Source organism: Suricata suricatta, chromosome 6 (assembly GCF_006229205.1).
Source record: "Suricata suricatta isolate VVHF042 chromosome 6, meerkat_22Aug2017_6uvM2_HiC, whole genome shotgun sequence".
NCBI lineage: Eukaryota > Metazoa > Chordata > Mammalia > Carnivora > Herpestidae > Suricata > Suricata suricatta.
In genome coordinates this window covers 101377185-101404309 of record NC_043705.1, presented here as the reverse complement: position 1 = coordinate 101404309, position 27125 = coordinate 101377185, and the positions used below count along the sequence as shown (strand labels likewise).

The 27125-nt window shown below is 40.0% G+C and overlaps 1 protein-coding gene and 1 long non-coding RNA gene across 3 annotated transcripts in view; one reads left to right on the top strand and one right to left on the bottom strand.

Annotated features, from left to right (window-relative positions):
* Positions 1 to 2397: 2397 nt before the first annotated feature.
* Positions 2398 to 26467, bottom strand: LOC115294911. The gene is made up of 2 exons (XR_003910214.1): positions 26177 to 26467; positions 2398 to 2580 (listed from the first exon to the last, which is right to left on the bottom strand). It is a non-coding gene; the product is annotated as an uncharacterized LOC115294911 (long non-coding RNA).
* ITK (IL2 inducible T cell kinase) overlaps positions 5009 to 27125 on the top strand; it is a 58033-nt gene continuing 35916 nt past the window's right edge. For both annotated transcript variants that reach the window (XM_029942961.1, XM_029942960.1), the window contains exons 1-2: positions 5009 to 5291; positions 26237 to 26341. In XM_029942961.1, the coding sequence (XP_029798821.1) occupies positions 5154 to 5291; positions 26237 to 26341 (243 nt within the window). In that variant the 5' untranslated portion in view covers positions 5009 to 5153. The remainder of the gene's footprint in view (positions 5292 to 26236; positions 26342 to 27125) is intronic.

Below are 27125 nucleotides of genomic sequence, written 5' to 3'. Positions count from 1 at the left end.
TAGGGCAAATGGTGATGGATGCATCAGTTACGGAGCAAGGATGCCTGAGTCTTGCAGCAAGGCCATATCAGGGAATAAAATGATGTGCAGTTTCTTTTCAAGGAAAATTCAAGAGGACAGCCAAAATGGGCAAAGGGATCCCAACAGAGTTGGAAGGAGTAGGAAGAACACTGGAGGTGAAGCCCAAGAGCTCACGGTTGGCTCATTGGCCAGTCCAAGTGGCATTTCCCACAGCAAGAGAACTGCTGTCAGAGCCCTCTGACAATAATGACATATTACTGTCATTACAAATGACATGTTTTGTACATGACAAAACTTTACCATGGAAGAAAAAGGAAAATTGTGTATCCCTCACAAGCAGAGGGCATCGACCCCAGATCACAGCTATAACCTTGTTGAATGCTGTGTTCTTTCCCTCCAGGACTGAGTGTGAACAGGTGGGTCAGGAGTCAGGTTAATGGAAGGGGAAAGAGGAGGAGTTAGGACATGGTGGAATAGTCAACATGCTTCTAAGCTTGAAGCAGACCCACGCTTAGGTTGACGAAAAGCATTAAATTGAATACATGTTTGGACTTTTGATTATTAAAATTATCTAGACTGGCCTTGCTTTCTCTTTTCTTCTCATGATGGAAATTTTCAAACATACAGCAACATAAGGTGAATAGAATAAAGAACCCCCACCTACCCATCACCCAGTTTCAGTAAGTGTCAATTCAAGAACAAACATTTTTCATCTCTTCCCCTACCCATTTCTCCTCCTTCCCTAAATTATAACAAAGCAAATCTTGAGCATTTTATAAGTAATTATTGCAGTATATTTCTCTGCAAAATAAGGACTCTTTTAACATAACAGAGCCATTATCACACCTTTAAAAAACTAATAATTAATCATCAAATACACAGTGTTCATATTTCCCAGTTGTCTCATAATGACTTTATACAATTTTGTTCGAACCTAAATCCAAACAAAACCATCATAGACTTGATATGCCTCTTAAAGTCTCTTTTAATCTATAGATTCTCTATCTGACTTATTTGTTGCAGACATAGGGTCATTTGTCTTCAGTGTTTTTTGTTTTCTGGACTCATCCAATTGCATCTCTGTGTGTCTTTTGCAATGTTCCTTTATCTCCTATATTTCCTGAAAACTTGGATTTAGAGCTAGATGTTTGGTGAGATCTGTGTTTGTTTCCCCCTTGGTAAGACTTCTGTGTGGGTGGTTTTACGTACTTCCTGTTTTATTACATCAGGAAATACATAATGTCTAGTTGTCTCTCTTTTTGTGATGTTAAGATTCATCAGTACATTATAGTATTATCAATCTAGTACATAAACTATAAATATTCCTGTTGGCTTTTCACATGATGATTTAACAGCCACTGATGATTGTTGCCTACGTCCACTGTGTCACCGGGATGGCACAATGCGGGTATTCTATCACTCCCTCTACATTTATAGGTTAATATTCTTTTCTAAAGAATGATTTTCCCTTATTAAATATTTGATTACAAAATGAGATATAGTTCCTCAAGAAAGACAGTACACATGTTTTAATCTTTCCCTTTGTTTTCTAGTTTTCAGGATAATTAATTGGTTCTTGGGCATCCTCCAAAGGTGATCAATGGGTTGATTTTTGTTTTCTTTTAAAGCATCTTATGAACTTACAATTTTAACATTGGTTATTCTTCAATTCATCACAATTACTGTTCTTTTTGACACCCAATTGTTCCATCTTTGACAAGTAGGAGCTTCCTGAATTTGACTTCTGTGAATTGGACTTCTTAAAATCAAAACAAAGGGATTATTTATTTTTATGAGTGTTCTCCTGAAAGCTATGAGAAAATATTGAGCCTTTTAAGATTACATTTAAGGGAGGACAAAGACAAACCCCAGTGAGTGGGATTCAAGGTGTTATATGAAAGAGAATAAGATTACTTATGATTGTACTTCATGAAAACTTTGCAAATGAAAGGCACCTATTACAACAGCTACTGATGATATTCTGTTTTCCCAGATGAGAATACTTTGTGAAGTCTGTAAATCTTTCAATCTGAACCAACCATGTATAAATCTACCCTTTTCAAAGGAGTTTACAGGCCTGTTAAGGCCAGGCTTGGCATAGAGGCACCTGGTTGGTTCAGTCGATTAAGTGTCCAACTTCAACTCAGGTCATGATCTCACGGTTTGTGGGTTCAAGCCCCGCATCAGGCTCTGTGCAGACAACTAGCTCAGATCCTGGAGCCTGCTTCAGACTCTGTGTCTCCCTCTCTTTTTGACCCTCCCCTGCTCACACTGTTTTTCTCTCTCTCTCTCTCTCTCAAAAATAAATAAAACATAAAAAATTTTTAAAAAAGACTAGGCTTGGTGTTGATGATAGAACTTCAAAGTAACAGAGGCTTGGAAAATGTAATTTTATTTCTCTTTATGTTAAAGAAGAAAAAGGTGATGCCAGACTGCCATGGAGAGTCCAAAGTCATTAGGACCTACAGCTTTTTCTATTTTACATTCCATTCTTCAACATGCAGTTTTTCCCTCATGATATAAAATAGCTGCTTCAGCTCCAACAATCATATCCACATTCTAGTCGGTAGGAAGGAAAAAAAGAGAGAGAAGGAAAAGAGTATGATGAATGCCATTAAGGACATTTCCTAGAAATAAGAGATGTTCGTCATGTCTGTTATGTTCCATTGGCTAAAAAATAGTCATGTGACTGAAAAATGTAGTGTTTATTCTGGCTAGCCATACGCCCCAGATGACCTTCAGAGGTCAGTTACCCAGAAAAAAGGGGAGAACATGGGGTGGCTGGGTGGCTCAGTCAGTCAAGCGTCTGACTTCGGCTCAGGTCATGATCTCACAGTTCGTGGGTTTGAGCTCCACGTTGGGCTCTGTGCTGACAGTTCAGAGCCTGGAGCCTGCTTCCGATTCTGTGCCTCCCTCTCTCTCTGCCCCTCCCCTGCTTGCGCTGTCTCTCTCTGTCTCTCAAAAATAAAATTTAAAAAAAAGGGGGGAGAACAGGTATTTGGAGAAAACAACATTCCTTGCCTCAAACCCAGAAAGAAAAAAACTACATTGTTTGGGCAGTGTATTTCCATGCATGTCTTAAAACCTTAGAATATGGGAGAGAGAATTATTTACTTCCTCCACCTTCTTGAGTGTCTTGACTATGCTGGGGCATCTAACATATGAAGCAAAATTAGGCTGCAGTCTGCTAGTTTACATACAAAACAGAAAATTTTAGATGATTACACTCCTATACAGCAATAATGATTATTTTGTTTCATTATTCATCCCTGTCCAGTATATGCCATCTCTACTTCCACTGAGATTTCTTGGCTATTTACTTCTTGCCAGAAGTAAAACTCACATATTTTACTTTAACCATGTATTCTTTTTCTAAGGGAATATACATGACCAGCATCCACCACTCAGAGTTTATGGGATTCAGTTCTCAAAAGGACCCTACAAGGAGACTGAGGATCAGAGAGGGTAAGTGGCTTCCTCAAAGAGATACAGCTTAGTAAATGACAGAAGTGGGATTCCAACACACGTTTCTTTGTCTCAAAGCCCAAACACCCTTTGTTTATGTGCCATTCATACTTCAATATGTTTGTCTTAAGTGCTTTATGGTCCTTGTCTCTTTTAACTGTCTGACCCAGTTTGGTGACTATTCAACCAACACATTTTTTAAAAAATCCCTTATATGCACTAGGCACCGTGATGGTTGCTGAGTATATAACACTGAGCAAAACCACACATAGTCCTTACCATCATGGACCTTCTAGCCTAGTAGGGAAGATAAACATCAATCGAAAAGTCACCCTACAAAATGAATAATGACAACTGTCATAATGGGTATAAAGAGAAAGGTATAAGGTATCATCTGCATATAATTGTTGAATTTGACTCCAGAAAGCCAGGAAGGCTTTCCTGAGGAAGTGACATGCAGTAAGACTTGCAGTGTAATTTAGCGTTAAAACAGGCAAAACAGAGGAGAGGAGATGTTGCCAGGCAAAATGCGATGTTCAGAGTGATATAAGGAGCTTTCGTGAAGGCTGGAGTGAGAACATGTGAGCATGCCGGGAGACGAGACTGGCAGGAAGCCCTGCCTTTGTGTAGGGGCACACTGTTACCCCAGCTTTTTCACAGATGAAAAAACTGAGGCTCAGAGCTTTTGAGTAATGTGCCTAGAGTCTCACAGCTATTTAGGTGTTAGAGCCAGAATTTAAACTGTAGTAGGTAGAATCACGGATCCCCTAAAGATACCAAAGCCTAATCCCTGGAACCTATGAATGTGTAGGTTACATGACAAAGGGAAACTAAGGTAGAAGATGGAATTAAAGTTGCCAATAAACTGACCTTAAAATAGGGTGATTATTTTAGGTTATCTAGGCAGGCCCAGGGTAACCACAAAGTCCTTAAATTTGGAAGAGGGAGACAGAAGAAGAGCTTACAGTTCTATAAGGTGAGAGGACCTGACCAGCTGTTGTTAGCTTTGAAGATAGAGGAAGGGGACTCTGAGCCAAGGAATGCGGGTGGTTCTAGAAGCTGAAAGGACAAGGTAATAGATTCTATTTTAGAGATCCTCCAGAAAGGATCATTAGTCTGCCGAAACCCTGATTTTAGCCCAAGAAAAGTCATTTTAGGCGTCTTAACTACAAAAATGTAAGATAATAAATTTGTGAGCCAGTAAATTTGTGATGATTTGTTACAGCGCAACAGGAAACTAATACACAAACTAATACACAAAACTAATACACAAAGATGGGTTTCTACCTTGTGTGCAACATGCCTTAATTGTTGGATGGGCTAAACCAGGAACTATAAAGATTAACTCTAATGCTTCCTATCATTTTGACTCTCAGAATCTTCAAATATCATTTCCAAACCATACAGCAAAGGGTATGCATAGTTTTTACATATGCCTCTTAGTTTTGTGAATTTCGAAAGGATGTGGTTATGGCCTTTGACATCAGAGGAGAAGCTCCGCATTGTTGACTGAACACTGATAGAAAGATAACATCGGAGGCAAGAGGCGTTTTAACACCTCTCTGAAAGTCAACTGCCTCCCGAGTGCATTCCTTGCCCTGAAGCTGACTCCTTTGGCTGTGGGACAGGGTGATGCCCAAAACGCATCACTTCTCAAGAATTGGATCATGAACAACTTTATCCTCCTAGAAGAACAGCTCATCAAGAAATCGCAACAAAAGAGAAGAACTTCTCCCTCCAACTTTAAAGTCCGCTTCTTTGTTTTAACCAAAACCAGCCTGGCATACTTTGAGAACCGTCATGGGGTATGTGAGCACTTGTGTCTTGTCTTTTTCTAAACAGTGTTTGTTATTTGGACTAGGCTGAATCTTGAAGAGATATATAGAATAAAATAAAACCAAAGGGGGCATATGCATGCTGGTTATGACAGCCTAAAATGTACAATTAGAGTAATCAGAAGAGAAATGTGGAAAAAGTCCAGAGGTGGGATTGTTGTATTAGGTTATTTTAGTTCTAAAATCTGCAAAAGAGTAACTTTGATATTTATTAGTGGGTTTTTTTCCTGCAAGTTTATCTTAAAATTATAATAATTTATGTGGCAAATGTTATGATTGGATAGAATTTGAAGTTCATCTGAAATACACTAGATTTTATGGGGCATAGATGAATAATATATTAGCACTTAGTGGGACCTAAGGGATGCTCTAGCCCAGTTTTCTTAATTTATAATAGAGGAGACTGAAACTTGGAATGCTTAAGTGATAGTTCAGTGTCAACATTTTTATAAATTTACTTCCATTTGTTCTACTTAATATCTTGAAATAATGTTCCCTGGGCATGTAATTATCTAAAATTTGCAAAGCTCGAAAGTAAACCTCTTTACCCCATGGAAAATTTACCAGGAGACGGGTTTTTACAGTGTTATGCAATATAGACTAGTGGTTCTTATCCAGAAGATTACAGCTGCTTGGCTAGGTCAGTCTTTTTATATACCTAGAGATAGTCTAATATTATATAACGTCAGTGATCATAACAGCAACACGAATAAACATAACAATATAGTTGGGTACAAAAAACAGTGCATGAGGAGAAAGGAGACCAAACTACTTCTCTCTCGGTGACTGGGCCTGGACAAATGACTCTACCTTCTCTTCTGTGTCAGACTCTTCCTTTCCAAATGAAAAGTCTGGAAGCACTACCTCCAACACCCCTTTCTTTAAAAATTCTAGCACCTGTTTAGCCCTTTGCAGCAAGTTTTCAAAGCATGTGTGTGACTTTGTAGTAAACCATTATATTATTTTTCTATCTTTAGGAAAGTAAAGGAGGGTTTTCACCTATATTTTACTGAAGTGGAAATAACATTATGTGCTTTATGGTCAGAGACGAAGGCATCCCAGGCCCTGTTAGGATCTGACTTAGTAGGGTAAGCATGAGTTTGGGAGCTTTTGAGAGCCAGGCTTTGAAGTGCTTCATGAAATGGAGCCCTGAAGGAGGCCTGGGTATATAGAGCCTGTGGCTGTTGCAAGTGAAATACTACTTCTTAGAAGTTCAGACATGCTCATCTTCAGAAGACTCTTACTAGTATCAATCAATAATCAATCAGAAGGCATAGAGAAATACTTAGGTAAATGATTTGCACGCAAGCATGCACTATGTATCACTTATAAATAACAACAGCGTTACACTTGTGGGAAGAAACTTACAAAAAATTTTTTTAAAGCTTCCGGGCACCTGGTTGAGTCAGTCAGTTAAGAGTCTGACTCTTGATTTCAGTTCAGGTCATTGATCTCACAGCTGGTGAGCAGACTCTGCTGAGGATTCATTCATTGATTCATTCATTCATTCATTCTCTCTCTCTCAGTTTTTCAAAAATAAATAAATAAGCATTAAAAAATTAATTAGAAAATTAAAGTCTCAGTCTTATCATCTGTAAAGTGGGTATGATAATAGTACTCATTTCATGAGAACCTGGTAAAGATTTACAGAGAGAGAATGTATGTAGACTGAACTATTTGAAATGACCACTCAGTGGATCAAGGCAGGCCAGACAGTGGTGATTTCAAAGAGTTCAACTTAATATGTGAAGTGCTCAGTATAAGCTCTGTGTCACCTAGTAAACACCTAGTAAAAATTAGCCATTTTTTGTATCATCATCATGTCTCTGAAGGAGCTAGCAGGGTGGCATAACACATTCATTTTCAAATGAAGGAAAACATTCAAAGTCAAGGCTAACATCAGGGTCCCAGATTCCTTCTATTCTGTGACTAAATACAAGCCTGTGGAGCAAGACATACATATACGCATTACAAAATGTGTGACATGGAGCCAACCATTGCCCCTCTCAGGGTCACAGTTTCTTTTTCTCTTTCCTCATTTGTAAAATTATGTTCCTTGCAGTTTAAAAAAAAAAACTGTGGCTTTAGGACATCATACAAAAAATTATCCTTCTAACTACTCAGAAAAGAATTCTGTGCTTTTGCAAATTAAGTATGTTTTTTCTAACTTTATCTATTTTCTAATTTTAAATATCCATGTCTAAATACCCATACTGACTGGGCCTGTTATTCTAACACAGATTTTGTGCCGGTGTCTAGCGTTGAAAGGTCTAAGTGTTTTCAGTGGTGCCAGGAAGCGCCTCACCCTGCTGGCCCAGAAAGAAGCATGATGTTGGCCGGCGGTGGCTTGCTGGCAGACATGCTTTCAGACACCACCCTGTGCCTGCCAATTTCTTTGCAAAGTGGTCCCTGATACCTGGCATTCATTGACAGAGGACGATGAGATTAGGGCCCCTCGTGTGCTGATAAATGGTTAACTAGCCTGTAGGGGTGGTGGCAGTGGAGAGCATCAGGCAGCTCTAATGCATAGTGTTGGCTGATTTCTCTGGTGTAAATACTCCCACCAAGGCCAATTTCAAACTACTGATGTGATGTCTACTGGCTCATGAAATTCCTCCAAATCTAACACAGCAAGCCAGCTCTATCATTCCAAAGGCAGCTTTAAATACAAATAATCTCCCGAGAGGCAGTCACCAACCAAGCCACATGCTTAGTTGCCATGACTGACATCAGATAGTTTCCAGGGGTAGAAGAGAAATGGAGGGCCTTGGGGAGTTCAGGTTAGCAGGGATGGAAGGGACAGCTCAGATGGACACAAGCATTGCTGACTGGTGCGGCCAGGATAGCCAGGGAAAGCTGGATTCAAATTTCTGGCTTGATCACTTTCTGGATGTGGGGTCTCAGGCAAGGTATTTAAACGTATTTAAGTCTCTGTTTGCTATGCCTCCAGGCAATATTGAGTACTTCATGGGGAAGGCATGTTACAAGCTTGGCACTAATGGTAGTACCTTGATCTTCTGAAGGACCCTCAGGAGAACTGGAAAGGTTCTGTTTTAATGTCTCTGCACCTTAGGGATCAAGCTTGTTCTGCTCACCACAGTGTGGGAGCATTCCCTGTATGTGGGACGGTCAAGACCACCACTCTAGTCCGTGTCTGGTTATGGGTCTCCACTCCACATGCACTCTTCCCGTTAGCCGGCAGTCTGATCTAGCAGCAGAAACAGCTCTTGGAGGATGCATCCTTCTTGAATTAAAGATGACTCTTGAGGAGATGGCCCCCTTTCCTTGCTTTTCCTTGCATGGCAAACACACAGCTTCTGGGGTCAGGCACATCTGGGCCGAAGATCAGCTTCTCACTTAGAAGCTATGCAGCTTTGTGTAAGTTGCTTAAGGCTGAATGACTCTGTACAAACCTATTGACATTTTTTTGTAATGATTAAACATTCCTTCTTAATCTTGCTTCCTTTTAATGAGAGGGTGGTTACCAATTATTCTAATAATAATAGGAACTAATACTGACTTAACATTTACTATATATCAGTCACTGTGCTGAATGCAGATTATTTCATCTACTCCTTACAGCCACCCTATAAATTAGGAAGTATGATTACCCTAATTCACAGAGCAGGTAACTGAGGCAAAGACAATTTAAACAACTTGCGTTGTAACAATTTAAACTCCCATATGTCTCTAAGGCCTACACAGCCCCCCTGATAAATGGTGCTTATTAGCGTTAGCAGCAGTGACCCGTGGGAAATTGGGGCCTCCAGTGGGTGATCGCAGAGTGTGTAAAGTCCTCAGTGGAAAGTGAAGTCCTGCAAGTCACAACCCAGGCCACATGGACCTTCTGCAGTGACGCACGTTAGGAGCTCTATCATTTCCACACACGCTGGAGGACAAACCTTTGTCCTCATTCCCTTCAGGGAGCCCCACTACGTGTTCAAAAACAATGGAAGCCTTGGCAAGTTTTGCCTCCCAAAGTTCCTCTAGAATCTGTCTACTTCTCCCCATTTTCTAAGGTCACTTTGCTCTTGGAAAGCCACCAGCAGCTCTCACCGGGGACTGCTACCACCTCATAATGGTCTCCCTGCACCCACCCTGATCCAGTCACCCGCCAGCCTGTTCCCCACACAGTGGTGACTGTGATCGTGCCCTGAGGATCCTTATCAGAGGTGACATGTCCCTGCAGAGTTTCTCCCCTTAGATCTAGAGCAGACACCAAAGTCTGTCACATGCCATCCTCCCTCTCGGCTCATGACCCTTTCGCTCCCATTGTTTTCTGGGATCCAGCTACAGAAGATTTTGTTTGACTTTAAATATCACTTACCCTGGGAAGTCTTCCTTGATTTCCCCAGACTAGGCCATTTACTCCCGTTATGCTCTACCTTAGCGATGCCTACCCTCTCTTTAGAGCACATCCCAGACTTGTAATTACCCATTTATTAAAGTAATTACTGTGCTAATGTCATCCCCCCGTCTACCTTCCATTAGATTATAAGCTTTATGAGGGCCAGCACCCAATTTGGTAAAGATGGCATCATCAATGTTTATAACAGTGTCTAGCACATCCTGCTCACTCATTCATTATTTGTGAAAGGAGCATAAGGAGGGTAAGAGCAAGGACATGAGGGATAGATACACCTTTGGAGGGGTTAGAGTCCCGCAAATGAACCCCTAACAGAACAAGCCTCAATTCCAAGAAAAGAGAACAAGCAAGTTATACAGGGCTTCAAAAGGAAGAGTCCTGGGGGTAAGAGTCAGAAAATAAGACTCCCTGGAGTTAGATGTTCATGTCACAGCCTTAAAAGAAGAAGAAGATTCAGGTGGTTGGAATTTTAAGAGCTGGGTCCGAGAGGCACATGCAGGAGCCAGCAGGTGGGCCAACCCCCCACCCCCACCCCCTATCTGCTCTCTTTCTTCCTCCGCACTTTTCCCTGCTTCTATTCTAGCTCAACCCTTTGTCAATAATATGGTTAAAGCTACCTGGGCATTTTGCGTGAGTCACAGTCTCTTTCCACCTCACTCCTATGTGATTGTGTTGCCGGATGGCTGGGCTTTTGCTGACACTCAGGGCTCCATACAGTTTATCATCCATGCAACACCTAGAATGAACTTTTTAAATGATCTCACTATAAATGATAAATCAGAACTTACTCTCTACTTTTAAGCCTTTTATGGCTGTTTAGAGTATGTAAGGAAATTCTCAGCTATGGCCTACAAGACTTTCATCCAAGGGTCCTTATTTGCATTTCCCGTTTCATTTCACACCACATTCCCTTTACCCACTAGGCTTTGACCACATCTGCCTTCTTCCTGAACCTTGAACCCTCCAAGCTCATGCTCTCTCTAAGGCCTTTAGGCCAGGGCTAGCATGAGGCAAGTGAGAGATACACTTAGGGGGTGCTTGCTCTCAGGGGTCTGCAAGTGCAGGGTCTTTGCAACAGCTGTTCCCACTGTCAGGAACACCCCAGGTGTTTGCAGGACTGATTCTTTATTGTTGCCCTCTCTTTATTTATGATTTTATTATTCTTTTTTTTTTAACATTTATTTTTTGAGAGATAGAGTGAGACAGAGCATGAGCGAGGAGGGTCAGGGAGAGAAGGAGACACAGAATCTGAAGCAGGCTCCAAGCTCTGAGCAAGCTGTCAGCACAGAGCCCAACATGGGGCTTGAACCCACCAACTGTGAGATCATGACCTGAGCTGAAGTCAGCTGCTTAACTGACTGAGCCACCCAGGTGCCCCTATTATTCCTTTAAAAAAATTTTAATCCTTATTTACTTCTGAGAGAGAGAGACAGAGAGACAGAGCATGAGCAGAGGAGGGGCAGAGGGAGAGGGAGACACAGAATCCAAAGAAGGGTCCAGGCTCAGAGTTGTCAGCACAGAGCTTGACACGGGGCTTGAACCCACAAACCGTGAGATCATGACCTGAGCCACAGTTAGACGCTTAGCTGACTGAGCCACCCAGTCACCCTTGTTGCTGTCTTTTTATTTTTTTTATGGTAAGATTACATTTAGTTTTTTTTAATAGTTTATTTTTAAATTGGGTTTCCATATAACACCCAGTGCCTCTCCCCACAAGTGCCCCCCTCCATGACTATCACCCCCTTCCCTCCCTCCCCCTCTCTCTTCAGTCCATGGTTCATTTTCAGTATTCAATAGTCTCTCATGATTTGTGTCCCTCTCTCTCCCCAGCTCTCTTTCCCCCTTCCTCTCCCTATGGTCCTCTGTTAGGTTTCTCCTCTTAGACCTATGAGTGCAAACATATGGTATCTATCCTTCTCCGCCTGACTTATTTCGCTTAGCATGACACCCTCGAGGTCCGTCCACCTTGCTACAAATGGCCAGATTTCATTCTTCCTCATTGTGTATATATACCACATCTTCTTGATCCACTCATCAGGTGATGGACATTTAGGCTCTTTCTATGATTTGCCTGTTGCCGTCTTTTTAAATATTTTCCCAGAATCCTGTTTCTTTCCTTTTCTTCTCCCTTCTTTTCTTTTCTTTGGCACAGAGATACTTCAGTACATCAGTATCAGCTTGCACTTACTGGGTGCACTGACGTGCTTCCCTGTTTATTTTCTCTCTGTGCATCCACTGGAATGAGAGTGGGAGGACTCTGCTCGTCACTGTATCACCATGTAGAACAGTGCAGGGCCCATAGGAAGTGGTCAGTAAACACCCACTGAATGAACAAAGGTCACAAAACTCAAACTGAATTCCAAAGAGCATCTGGGAGCTAAAAATGTGGGTCTTGTGTAGCTAGGCAAAGAGAAGTAAGGATCCAAAGCAAAGTATTTTGCAGTTTAAGCCACTCAAGGCCCAAAATGTGCCGTTTTGGTATCTACCTTAATGGATTTTCTTATGAACTAATTTTTGCCTTTCTGATGTGCTGTGGATATTTTATGGAGAAAGCTAGAGGATGGAGAGTTTCTATTTTGGAGGCTAATACTCCCACATTAAAATTAAAGTTGATTCCTACGGCTCAGGGACTTGTGCATCTATCAACCATTCTTTACAGTAAAAATGGGCCAGGGAGCAACACTATGAATGTGAGGGCTCGGTTTTTTACTCAGTCTGGAAAAAAGGCTTAATTGGAAAACACAAGAGCTCTGTTTCTTGAACTCTGAGGTCCATATAAAACAAGACATCTTCATCACAAACTGAGAAACGGACCCCATAGAAAACCATTCTAAAGTTCTTCTCAAGTTTTCATAGGTCACACAGGTAAAGATAAAGATTTATCTCTCCATTTTCTTAATCGACTAGTAATAAGTTATTCCACTTAATAAGTTATTAGGCCTACTGAAGAAAATAAATCTTCCGGGACCTAATTTTCATCCAGAGATGAGTCTGGGTTTGACTTCATGACACTGTGGGGCTTCCCTTAAAGTGATCTAGGGGCAGAAACAGAAGCGCTGAAATGGTTTTCCATGTACATAAAATTCCCTTTTTAGATCCAATGTCTGCTCAGTTCCTTGAAATTTCAGTAAATTTGTCAGGATTCTAATTAAATAAGAACCTGATCTAAAGTCTTGTTTGTCATATAATTCCCATTAATGTAAAGGTATTAATAAGCAAGGTCTTCACTGTATTTTCCTATTTTGATATTTAAAGAGTCATAAAAATTATACCGACTTGTTTAAAAATTCAGATATAGGACTTCACCCCCCAACTATTTCTGCTTAAGTTTCATTATTATTATTATTATTTACCATAACAGAAATTTTAATTAAAAAATAAAAATAGCAACAATACATATACATAGTAGTCTTAAGGCAGTGGCAGTATGGAGAATCAAATCACAGGGCACACTTTTCCACTAATACTGTGGTGGTAGATACAATTGTGTGTGATAATCAAAGAAACAACATTAGAGAAGCCACTTTCAGCAGCATCCCTTTAATTAAAAATTTTTCTTTTTCTGTTTTTATTTATTTTAGAGAGAGAGAGACAGCATGAACAGGAGAGGGTCAGAGAGAGAGGGAGACACAGAGTCTGAAGACAGGCTCCAGGCTCTGAGCTAGCTGTCAGCACGGAGCCTGATGCGGGGCTCAAACCCAAAAACTATGAGATCATGACCTGAGCTGAAGTCAGAGGCTTAACCGACTGAGCCACCCAGGTGCCCCGCATCCCTTTATTTTAAACCTAACACTGTATCAAGGAAATGTTTCTCTTTTGGTATGTAAAGCTTCATTCATTTGTTCAGCAAACATGTCCTAACTCTACTATGTGCCATGCTCTGGGCTACCTGCCAGGAATACAGTGATAAATAACAGAGGAAAGGTGTCGGGCCGCACAAGACTACGTGCTAGTAGACAAGACAGATGATAGCAAGTATATAAATCTATGGGGCAGATATAGATGGTGGTAGGTTCTGTGGAAAGACTAAGCAGTAGCTGGGGCTGAGTTGGGAAGAAGGGTCACCAGAGAAGGAATTTTTATCCAGGCTAGGGCCCAAAGGATGAGGAAGATCCAGTGACCTGAAGAAATGAGGAAAAGCATTTCAGAGAGAGGGCACAGCCGGTGTGAAGACTGTGAAGTAGGAAAAGGCTTGGCCTGTGTGAGGAACAGAAAGGTGAACGTACTGAGTTCAAGAGAGGGGTTCTTGCTGACGTCCTATAACCTCCCTCTTCTGGGGAAGAGAAATCCTCCTCCTTCATGTTTTGGTGGAAAGGTGCTTGCTGGATCAACATGTAGGACCTCAGGGCCAACCTGGAGCTCAGGCAGCCATTAGCAGCAAAGAATGAAAACCAATCTGAATCAGGTTGGACCCACTTTGATTAATCACCAAAGAGAGAGCAGGAAATGTTCATATGCTCACATCATTTTTAAAAATTAATGAAATAATTATGCCCAAGTATTCTCTGTAACTCTTTTGTTTAAAGATATCAATTTACAGTCTACATGAGAATGACCTTTGTTCTGATGTAGGCATACATTTCATGTAGTTATAATCATAATGAATGACAGTTTTATATTCTACCTTTTTCATTTGTTCTTTTGTAGATACATTTTCTACTTATCTACATGACCTCCAAAGTCATCATTTTTTCATAAATATTTTTTCATGATTGAATAAGTTCACTGCACAGAGATACTTATCCATTCTACATACCTGAAAAAATTGATGAACTTGTCATCAGTTCTTTGTCATCTATTCTTTGACATTCAGGTTGTTTCTGGGTATGAACCTGTTTCAGTCAGAACACTGAAAAATGTGAATATACCTAACATAAACCTGTCACCTTTTAAAAATCAGGTCCTGAAGATAGAGTACTGCGTGTGGGATAACTGGGTCATAAGATAAGAATATTTTATGGCCTCTGGCATTTGCTGCTATACCATCTTACAGAAACTGAAGCAATGCACAGGGCCACCAGAAGTTACCAGAACAATTAAAGAAGACTATATTTCTAAGAAGGAACCAATGAAAACCAAAGACTCCCATACTGTTGTGGTGATTTTTCAAGTGCACTATTTTTATAGACTTTGAATGTTATGGTGAGAGAGAAGAAAGATACATAAAATTTTATACTGTACATGGATCAAATGATTTGATTTAACGTGAGTCACATATATATATATATATACATGAACCCACCATACATGTAGCAGGATTTAAGGAATGCCAAAAATCTTCCTACTTTCCACTTCCTAAAGCAAATGATCCCCATTTTCTTGATAAGAGAGGAGAGGCTTAGAGTAGTTAAGTATCTTTTCCTAGGCCACACCTCTGGGACAAATATTAAAAGTTAGATTAAATGCATTTTCAGATCTAAGCCTGTTTGGGTGTGAGGAGCCACAGTGGCTGAGAAGAGAGAGTCGGGGCAAGGGCTCATTGGTGAGTTTCCAACAAACACCACTGTATAGGGAAGCCCTGGCACAGAGCCTCCCAGGCTTACCTGAATGACAGCACAACAATATCATCAACAACAATAACCAGCATCATGTCAAGAAGACTGAACACATTCCTATGAATTTTCTCATGTAACTTTCACAATTCTCTGCAGAAGATAAAAGTAATATTCTGTTTTAGAGAAGGAGCAATTGAGACATGGAGAAGTTCAGAAATTTGCCCAGGGTCACAGTAGTGGCAGTAAGTGTTACAAACAGCATCTTGCCTTGGGCTCTGGTAATTCCCTATACTTTGACTCCACTTACATGTGCTTTTCTGATATCATTTTGGCTGCCCTAGTGGAATCTTCCTTCTGTGAGAATTCTCTGCAAAACCGAGGCAAGCATCTTGGCCAATCTGTTTCTCACTGCAAGTCTGTGATTTCGCCAGGCACTTGTGATTTTGCAGAGTGTATTCCTGTCCACCTGCACTGTGAGCGGACAAAATGAGTTCCTGAGCTTGCAAACCTGAGGCTCTGCTCCTGGGGTGACTTCTGCCAAGTAAAGATGCTGTAGGAACCTCAGCTCTATCTAGTTTACCAGACAAGCCATTCAAAGTAAGAGCTATGCCTCACTGGGCCCTTTCTTAGAATAGCATTCTGGGAATGCTATACCCAGAGTGGAAACACGGGAAAAAGACCACCCAACAGGGATATAAGCCAGGACCAAGGGCCCAGAAAGTGAGAGTAAGGGCACTACTACTAAATGTAGCCACTTTTACAGTCCATGCTATGGCCTATTTCATGTACAGGGATCCAATTAAGTGTTTCCCAAAGTGGGGTACCGCTGGGTGTACTCTAGATGGTGCATGGACAAACCTGGTTCTGACATATTTTTAATTTAATACTTATATATGTTATTACAACTTACTTCAGAAAAAAAGTATTTTTTTAAATTTATTTTTGAGAGACAGAGAGACACAGGCGAGCAGGGGAGGGTTGGAGAGAGAGGGAGACACAGAATCTGAAGCAGGCTCCAGGCTCTGAGCTGTCAGCACAGAGCCCAACACAGGGCTCAAACCCACAAATCGCGAGATCATGACCTGAGCCGAAGCCAGAGGCTTAACCGACTGAGCCATTCAGGTGCCCTAGAAAAAAAGGTATTTTTAAACATACGGTGGTGATTTAAAACTTCCCATTAGAGTAAATTTGTTGAAGTAAAAAATAAATCAATTTAAATAATAACATTAAGTATATGGTACAAGTTGGTGGAACTACATAATGGCGGAAATTGCGTGGGTGGGTTGCAAACGGAAGACTGGAAACACTGAAGCCATGGAATAGCAGAACCACCATTCACGAGTCTTTGCTTTTCAATAGTACACACTTAGTCTGTTCGGAGTGTGAAATGTAATAATCCCACCAGACACTGAGAGACACAGAGGTGCATCCACAAAGACCAGGGCACTTGGAAAGGTGAACATAGAAGAGACGGGCAAAAGAGATCCTCTCAGACCTCCTGCTCTACCTACAAAGCTGTGACTCAGGGGCAAGAGAGCCTGCAGCCACAAACTGTCTCACCTCCAAATTTCTCTGAATTCAAGAAAAAGCTGTTCTAGTTCTTGAAAAATCCATTATACATCTCAATGACATTAGGTGACTGCTGTTCATGTTGCTGTCATCTGTGTTGCAAATTGATATTAGTTAACAAAACAGAACTGCCAGTGGGATGAACTCTTGCCCCCTTGCCTGTGTGCCTATTGGACTTCAGGTCTCTTTATTAATAGCCACTTTTTTAGGTCATCTTCTGCAAAATATAGACTAATTTTTAAAAATGTTCTTGAATAGATAATACATTCACATGAATTTTTTAAAAAACAGTTACAAAGTGTTATGAAATGGCCTACCCCTACCCTTATCCTAAGCCACAGCACTTCATTGCCTGAAAGCAACCAATATAATAAATTTCTTATTACTTCTTCCAATGATACTTTATGCATACATATGAAAACACAACTAATAGTCTTCTTTTTCTCCTTTTTATGCAATAGTGGCATAATCTACATATACTTCTTAGCTTTTCTTTTGGTTGATTAGCGATACTTCTTGAAGCTCAAACCAAACCTATATGCAAAGAGCTTCTTCATTAATTTTTGTGGTTGCATAATATTTACTGGATGGATAAAAAGTTATCTTACTGATAGACAGTCTGTTTCCAATTTTTTTCATCGCAAATGATTAGGAATGAATAACTTCATGTATGTAACTTTTTATATGTTATAGATCTAAAACTGGTGATTTTGCCCATCTTTGGTAATGTCTGGAAATTTTTTCATTTTCATAACTAGGGAAAGGAGTGCTACTGACATTTTTGGGTAGAGCCCAGCATGCTTCTAAGCCTCCTATGAGGCACAAGACAAACTTACAGCAAAGAATTATCCAGTCTAAAATGTTAATGGTGCTGAGGTTAAAAAGCCTTGGTTTCTAGAAGTAGAATTGCCAAGTCAAAGGATATTTGCATCTGCTTTTCTTATTGAACATGACCAAATTATTCTCCACAGAGGTTGTGCCCATGAACATTCCCCAGGGTCACATGTGAGACGCTGGCTTTGTCAAAACCTCACCAACACCATTACCATATGTTTTGATCTTTGCAAGTCTGACAGGTTTAAAAAATGATATCTCGGTATAATTTATTTGCATTTTTGCTTTTGTAGTAAGTCTGCGGATTTTTCAAATATTTAAGAGCAATTTATCTTCCTTTTCCCATTTCTTTATAACGTTGCTTATATTTTCCTTAATAATTTGTAGGAGCTCTTTGGCAGCTCAGTCCTTTGTGCAGACTTGGTTTGTCCCACCTTTTCATTGTCAAGAGGTTTGTATTCACCTGCCAATCATTCTGGAAATCCTTCCTGTGAAGAGTTTTGTCGGAGGGTTCACATGCATCACTTTCTGCAGCGCACTTAGTTTAACCTGCTCTTCCTTCAATCAACCAATTAACAAATATTAATTGAGCATCAGCTCTGTGCTAGGGTTATTTTCTGAAATGTAGTGAAGTTGTTATTAATTTATATGCCTTGGCTACTGGCTCTCCAATGTTCAGAAGGTATATGGGAAAATATACTCTCCCAAACTCATTAAAAATCTCAGATGGCTTTTTCTGGAAAGAAGGTGGGTTTTGAAAGAGCATACGCAGAACAGACAGAAAATGTGCAGGGCACCTTGAGGATTTACTTCACATTGGCATAGAAGACTCACTAATTGCTCCTGGTTTCTATATAAGTCCTTTTCTCTCTGCTCACTTTTGAAAGCAAATTTAACCAAAAATGCTAGTTAAAGGCTAGGATCACTAATATCTTTATCTAATACGAACAAGACCTAGAAGTTTTTTCTGAATTATTGCTTCACTTCTATAATAAATATGCCACATAAAAGTATATGGAATCTATAAAGAAAATAGTTGGCGCCCAAGAAGATGAGAGGACCCATCATGAGCTTGAACCCCCAGAGACAAAGAAGAAAGAAGAGCAGACAGCAGGTGCTGCCTGGCTGCCACGGACTGTTAATGGGGTCAGGAGGCTTCAAGGGCAAAGAGCTGCATCATTTTGCACACCCAGCATTCGGCGTGTACCCCTCAGCCCTCGCCCATAGAAATCTACCAAAGTTGTAGTACAGGGTGGTGTTTTTAAACATATGACTGCTTGAAAATATTATTTTCACTTTTCTGCTGAGTAAATCTACATGCTCCCGGCAACAACTTCAAACATTATAGAAATATTACACTTACCCTGTCAAAGCCGGCTATAGCACCGCCCACAAGGGAGAGCCGTGTTAGCAGGGTTTCTTGTATTATTTGAGTTTTGCATATACTACTATGTATTTTATTATTTTTCTTCCCAAAAATGAGGTGAGGCTCCATCCATTGCTCTACACCTGCTTTTGTCAGTTAATGTGTATATTTTTGTTCCTCCAGATAAAACTCTTTGCTAATGGCTACAAGATGGATGAACCATAACTAATTTAACCATTTGTCTATTGGTGAATATTTAAGCTTCCAGGTTTTTTTTTTATTGAAATAAACAAGGCTGTCATGAACTCCTTTTCCCTACATCTTCATATAATTTGGACAAATGTTTCTGTAGGATAAATCCCATAAGGGAAATATATTTATTTATTTATTTATTTATTTATTTATTGTAATTAACCATTTTTAAATATAACAAAATAAATACAAGTTCCTGGTCCAAAAGTGAAAGAGTATAGAAAGATATGAGGTTAAAAGAAAAGCTCTCTTCCTGCTCCCAAATACCAGAACCATTCCCACAAGTATCTGCTCTTAACAGTTTCTTGTGAGAAAATCCACTCATACTTTTAAGGAAGATCCCAAATTTCCCTCTGGAAACTGTACAACAGTATAGTCCCTTTTCTTTCTTTCTTTTTTTCTTGTCTTGCTTTTTCTTCCCTTTTAGGATAAAATCCTCGCTTTTTTCCCCTTGGAGAGTCAGGGTGCTACAACTAACAAGATGGAAGACTAAGGGTAGCTAGAGAGTTTTCCCCACAGCACAAGGAGCCTCATCAGAAACCGCAGTGTGAAAAGCTGAGGTGAGGAAAGCCAGTTGACTCTGGTTTAGCTATGACTAAAAGGTGTTACAGAAAAGAGAAAGAAAAGAAGGCAGGTGTAGAATGGATCATAGTTTCCTGACATTAAGTCAGCCCAGGAGCCTCAAAATATGCTCCCTCAATTTCAGATTCTCCCGGAATTGTAAGGTTTCATGGAGGCAGGTCTTGGTGAAGATGGGTTGGGGGAGGAGAGGCGCCAACATCAGCAAATCACAAATTGAACTGGTGTTTTAGGAGAAACTGGTGTTTTCTGTTGAGATACTAATGATCACATCTTTATTGGGTATTAGACAAGGTGCTGGGTGCCTTTCCACAGCTCAGGTCACAGTAACCCTGAGAGGCAGCTGTCAATCATCTCTTTATACCATAAGAACTAAAAGAACTAAGAAGAGCTACAAGAACTAAGCCCAAAGAACTAAGACAACTTTGCCCCATGTTACTTACTTGTCACCACAGAGATTCAAACCATGGCATTTATGAGTTCTGAAGCTCTGCTTTTCACCCCTACAGCACGAAGTCACCTTTCTCATAAAAGACAGAAAGCTGGGTTGGGAAACTAGGAGCAAATTCATGGGCTACCTTGAGCATGTTTTACAGAGAAGATGAAACTAAAATCCAGAAAGACCCCTCAGCCGAATTCATAACTGGCATTCTGCTGTGGGGGTGGGGAGGTGGGGGGACAACTCTCAAATTAGTGACTTAAGTTTCATGTCACACAACATCAGTTTTCATTTCAATTGTGTCATTGTGTGATTTCACATTTGTACAATGTACTACACCCTGGAAGAGGCATTGAGCAAAATATTTGAAATGCCTTGTTAAAATCATCACCAGTAAGACTTTCTAATCATAAAGAAACTGTGATAAAGGCAGTATGTGGCTACTTTAACAGAATGATCCGGGAAAGTCTTCAATGTTTCACTCCCCCTTTGAAAAATACTCTCCCGTAATGCCTGAAATTCAATGATCAAATCTACTTCTTGGCTTCAGTCTCTAATATCTGTCGTAATCCAAACTCCTCTGAAACAAGCCAAGCCTTAATCTACCAGTGATCTAAACCTTTGGAGAATGACTATTTGGGGAAGGTTTTGACAGGTGAGTGGGAGGAGAAGCAGAAAGCAAAAGCCCTGTGATGGCAAATGCAACAGTCAGGAAGACCAGGAAACAGGTTCCTTTTCATTTTACAAATAATTTGACCTTACAAATAATTTGCAAATTAAATGACTTCGAAATGTCAAAATCACCTATATCGCCAGTTAAAAATTAATGTAGCCACTCCAGAATGGTGGCTTTTGGTTACGTATTTGCCCAAAAGAAAATCACTCCCCAAATGTAGACACATAAAGACAAGACAACAAGGTCTTATGTTTTTATGCAGCAAAGGAAAGTAAGCAACACTTGAATGATGGTTTATCATGTGAATTAGTTGATTTTGCCAGTAGGTTTATGTTGCTTTAAGTCCTCTAAGTTAACCCAATGATTCAGGGGCTATTATTATTCTTACCTTAAAAAAAAAACAACAAAAAAAGGCAACTGAGAAGTTGAGATACTTGCCTCAGGCTGCACAGCTGGTCAGGCAGATGCAGGTCTACCGGACCTGGAAGTTCCAGTTGTCTTCCATTCTGCCTCTCCAAAGCAGGAGGCTCAAGTTCTGCTCTTTTTCAAATACCTTTCATAAGTATCAGACACATCGTGTCTCACTGAGGTACCCGTTGGACTAGCCAAGCAGCCAAAAAGCCAATGTTAGAGAAGTGAAGTGGAGGTATCATTCTAAGGAATGGGCTCCCCCTCTCAAATCCAGCATAAGCATTGCACCACCAAATAGGGCACAGACAAATGTCTGCTGGGTCACAGCTTAGAGCATGGCTTATGCAATTGATTGTTCCGTGTGGGGAATTTGGAGAATGAAAATCTCCTGTAGGAAGTCGGGAGAAGAACAAGAACCATGAAACACGTTTGTTAAGTGCTCAAGCTCTGGAGCCCTAGACTTGGGCTTGTATCCTACCCTTGCACTTAGTAAGAGACTGGGCCTCTCTGAACCTCAATTTTCTCACACGCAAGATGGGGCAATGATACTTTGCAGGATTGTGGGATTAAATGGGTTCTGGCCCGTTGAATGCCTGAAGTATAAGAAGTGCTCAAAAATGTTATTTGTCCTTTCTTTTGGTTTTGTTCCCTGCCTCTCTCCTTGAAACCCACAATCCAAAATCATATTTTTATAATATATTAACATAAAAAGAAAGGGGATATAAAAGCTGCTTGCACAAGCTTGCCTTTGTGCAAATACGTGGGCATGAGAATCTTGTTGGATTGTGCTTGACACATGTCAGGAGTCCAGGGGTAAGCTTTGGAATATGAGGACACTGTAGCCCTGAACATGGCCATGAAAAAAGACCAGGCCAAGTGAAGTCCTCTGACTCTCACCCCAAGTGATACAGATGGAATGACAAGAATGAGGGCAGGTTTTATTTGGTGTCTCTCTTTCCCTGATGGTTCTTGTGTGGTTTCCTTGGAAGGGTTACCCTGGAATGTTTTCAGAAATAGCACAGTTGTTTGGGATGATTACAGGCAATCACCATTTCTCAGAGATGGAACTGTGTTTAGCTTACAGACCAGCTACTCCCCAGGACCCAGCTGGGGGGATGTGCAGCTGGTCTCTTGTTTTTCACATATCATCAGATCTTGTGAGATTTGAGGACAACCAGCCTCAGGTACTCATTTAGGATTAAGAGTAAATTTTGATGGTGAAATGTGAAATCCATTTCTATAGAAAAATAAACCTCATGGCCAGCTTACCTGACAGGCTGTTCAAACACAATGTCTCTTAAAATCCATGTTCAAAGTCAATGAATATTAAGAGATCAAAGGAGATAATGTAAGGTTAGAGGAGAAATCTTTCTTGGATATCTTGAAGCCACACTGTCCAATAATGGGACCAAAGCCATGTGTGGCCACTGAGTACTTGAAATGGGGCAAGTCCAAATTGAGATGTGTTGCATAATACATGATTTCAAGGACTTGGTACAAAAAAGTAATGTATCTCAGTAATTTTTTATGTTGATTACACATTGAAATAATATTTTAGATATAATAGGGCAAACAAAATACATTCTTAAAATTAATGTTGTTTCTTTTTGTTTTCTTTTAATGTGCTAGTAGAAAACTTTAAGTTACATGTATGGTTCACATTCTGTTATTACTAGGCAGCACTGCTTTAAAACTTGCACACGGAACTTTTATCCCTACTCACAACTCCGGTTAATACTCACCTCCACTTATACCCTGATTATGATAATCCGAGGCTAGTAACAACCAATACATATCCAAAACTTTGCTACCCTAGGGCTTTTGCTCTTGTTGTGAACTTTACATAGGATACTTACCACCACTCTCCCCACTAGACTTCATGCCTAGGTCCTTTTTCAACTCTTTGATCTTTTCTCAAATGTTGTCTCTCCAGATAGGACTCCCCTGTCCACAAGTTGGTCACATCAGCCTGTTCCATTCACTTTATAGCACTTGTTGATATTGCCCGGCTTCTCAGAAGACTGGGAGCTCCATAAGATAGGCTACAAAGTTCATCTATTTCCTGCTCTCAGGACAGCACCTAGTTTGTAGCTGGCTCCTCAATAAATATAGATAAATGCATTAGGCTTATACCTGACTGAGACTGTTTAAACTGTGTTTCAAACTGGTGCCCTTTGTTCATATCATTCTGACTGAGCACCTGTTGTAGGCTTGTCACTCTGCCTTAGAGATATGGTGATAGATGTCCTGGTTTCACTCTCACGGAGTGCAGGACTCAGTGGACTCCAAGGACAAACATGCCTGCAAATAGAGTTGTCATATTACTGCCATGAGCTTTTTGTTGCATTTCATTATGTATACTACTAAGGAAATAATGCAACAGAGGTCAAAAAACAAGATAACCTCAAAGCTCAGACTCCCTGTTTACCCACAGCAACAGAAGGTTGTCGAAAAGGCAACTCCCTTGTGCTCTTCTGTTTTTGAAAAACAGATTAACCATCACAAAGAACTATGATTATGGGCAGGACCCAGGCATGTATTTCTAGCTGTGGAAGACTTGAAATGAGAAGGTATTTTGAGCCCAAAGAACACATATTTTCAGAGGTTTTTAAGGAAAAACTGACCTTTTAATAATCCTTAGATTAAAAAAGCAAGCTGTAGACCACTATGTGATCAGATGCTTGTTTTTGTTTGTATATAGCCTATAAATGTTTGTGGGAAAGACAAGTGCATTCCAAATGGTTAAACTTGGCTACCTCAAGGTTGTGGAGAAGACTGGAATAGTATCACATTATAAAAATTTTCTTAACATACTTCTCTATTATTTTATTTGTTACAATGAACACAGATAAGTTTTATACTTCCAAAACTTAATTATTTTTAGAACAAAAATTTAAAAATAAACACCACAAAGCCTCCCTCTATTTGATCGGGAATACTTTACATATCTTGAATTTTTTAAAATCTCAGTTCTGTACCTTTGCTGCTAAAGCAAGGTTAACAACCAGGCTGGGTATCAATAATTAGGAAGTACAGGTTGAGCCCTCTTCTGGAGAATTTTATGATGTCATGGCTCTCTTAGCATAGTTAGGACTTCCTGAACCTCTTTAATTGGGAGGGCACCCTTTATCAAGGGCACCTATTATAAGCCAAGCAACTGTTTACATATGCCCATTTTATTCTCCAAATAATATTTAAAAGGTCGGCATTACTATCCTCACTTAGTGGATATAAAAATTCAGGAAGGGGGGATGAGTTGCCCAAAGTCACAGAGCTAGTTAGAGGCTGAGCCAACTTTGCAGAGAAGGACTACAAAAAACAACTAGAAAACAAGTAACAAGATGTCAATAAGTACATACTTACCAATAATTACTTAACATATAAACAGCCCAAATACTCCAATTAAAAGACATAGGGGAACAGAATGAATAAAAAAAAAAAGACTCATCTATATGCTGCCTACAACACTCACTTCAGACCCAAAGACACATATAGACTGAAAGTAAAGGAATGAAAAATGATATTCTATGCAAATGGACAAGCACACACACACAATTCCAGGGTAGCAATACTTACATCAATCAAAATAAGACTTTAAAACAAAAATGGGGAGCACCTGGGTGGCTCAATCAGTTAAGCATCTGACTTCAGCTCAGGTCATGATCTCAAGGTTCATAGATTCGAACCCTGTGTCAGGCTCTGAGCTGTCAGCAGATTCTGTGTCTGCCTCTCTCTCTGCCCCTCCCCTGTTCATGATCTGTGTCTCTCTGTCTCTCAAAAATAAATAAATGTTAAAAAAATAAAATATAACATTGGAGCACCTAAATATATAAAGCAATTGGTAACAGACATAAAGGGAGAAATTGACAGTAATACAATAAGAGTTAGAGACTTTAACATCCAATTTACATCAATGGATAGATCACCCAGGCAGAAAATCAAGAAGAAAACAGAACCAAACTTTGAACCTAGGCCTTTCCAACCTTTTGCCCAATTCACCACAATTTGCTACCTCTTTCTAAAAGATAAAGTATAACAAACTATTTTGCAACAGCTCCATATCTGAATTAAACTCTATTTTCAATAGAAGCCTAATTCTAGGCACTAGTGAAAGGCTTCTGCTCCACAAAAGCTTTTCCCTTAACTAGCTTTCCTTGGAGCCTGATAGTTCACAATAGAATCTGTCCCATTGGATAACATCCCCTGGAATCCACTTTCCAAGTACAAAGACCCTTAGAATTGAGTAACATATTTATAACATCATCATAAATCATGACTATCACATGACCACAATGTAAATTAATTACCAAGGAAATAAATCTACCAAACTTCCAAGGAAATGAGACATGAGATCAGATGATGGGGCTGTGAAGAAGAGGTAATTATAAAGCAGACTCAGGAATCTCCTACAGAGGTGTCATTGTGGGATTGTGGATAAATAAAAGGGATCTGGAAAATCCAGATGTAGAAAAGAAAGGTGTCACTGAAGGCATACTGTACCATTCAGGACACACCTGATTCAATTACTGTGATAATAAGGCAATAGGTAGGTCCAAAACAGAGAAAACGAGCACATGTATAGTTGGTTTCTCATACAACACTATCCATCCCACCTACAAGTTCTACAAATGCCACTGTTTGTCACAAGGTCACTGAGATATAAGATGCCATTGCTCATTGAGCTAAAATCAGAGACCTCATTAAGAGACAATTCATAGGGCATGTTCTCCCAGGAGTCTTCTCAGAGGTTCTCTCTCTTAGGCACTAAGGGCCAAGAAGTAACTTCTGGATACATGGCGGGGGGTGAGGGGAGGGATTAGTTTACAAAGTTAATGGATCTTATCTAGTAGTGGATTTCTACAACCAACCTGGACAAAAATATGGTCTTCTCTCTTCTTTAAATGGAATGTGCTTTTCTCCCTCCACAGAAGAAGCGCACATTGAAAGGCTCCATTGAACTCTCCCGAATCAAATGTGTCGAGATTGTGAAAAGTGACATTAGTATCCCGTGCCACTATAAATATCCATTTCAGGTAAGTCCACTATGCCTGAGAGTGCTTATTCCCCATTATTTGGATGATGGTTGAAATTCTCGGTCATTGTAATAGAAGGAGGACCAGGGATGACTCTGATCTACAGTTAGATCTTAGACTAAGTCCAGAAGAAAGCTGCTGTATTCTTTCAATCATTGAGTCATTCATTCCACAAAGCACAGAATTTTGAGAAAGTTGTCATTTCTCATTTTCCTTTCTCTCAGGTCTTCTTTGCCTTAACAAAAGTCCCGGTTTTCGGCTCCTAGAGGAAGGAAAAAAACTATCAATGGCCCCAAGCCTAATACTCTTAAGTATTATCTTAAGATAATCTTAAATCTTAAGATAATTTAAGATGATGTGGGGCAACAGATTGCAATACTTGATTATAAATTATTTGGAGGTTCTGAGACAGAAAGACTCAGATTTTACAATCTGAGAACTGTCTGGAGTTGTATTGTCCAGTACTATAGCCACTAGCCACAGCTGTATGTTTAATATTTAAATGTAAATTAATTTTAATTAACCAATATTAACAACTCAGCTCCTGAGTTACACTAAGCCACACTGTATGCATGAAAATTTCACGTGTTCAATAGCTATGTGCTGGAGAGCACAGATTATAGAACATTTCCATCATTGCAGAAAGTTCTACTGAACAGAGTTGGTAGAGGTTATCTTTTGTCTTTATGTTTTCTTTCGTCTTTAGATCTCGGCATCACTCTTGACATATATGACTCTGAAGGAGTGGATATCTCCTTGTGTATTCTAGGATACTGTTCCTCTT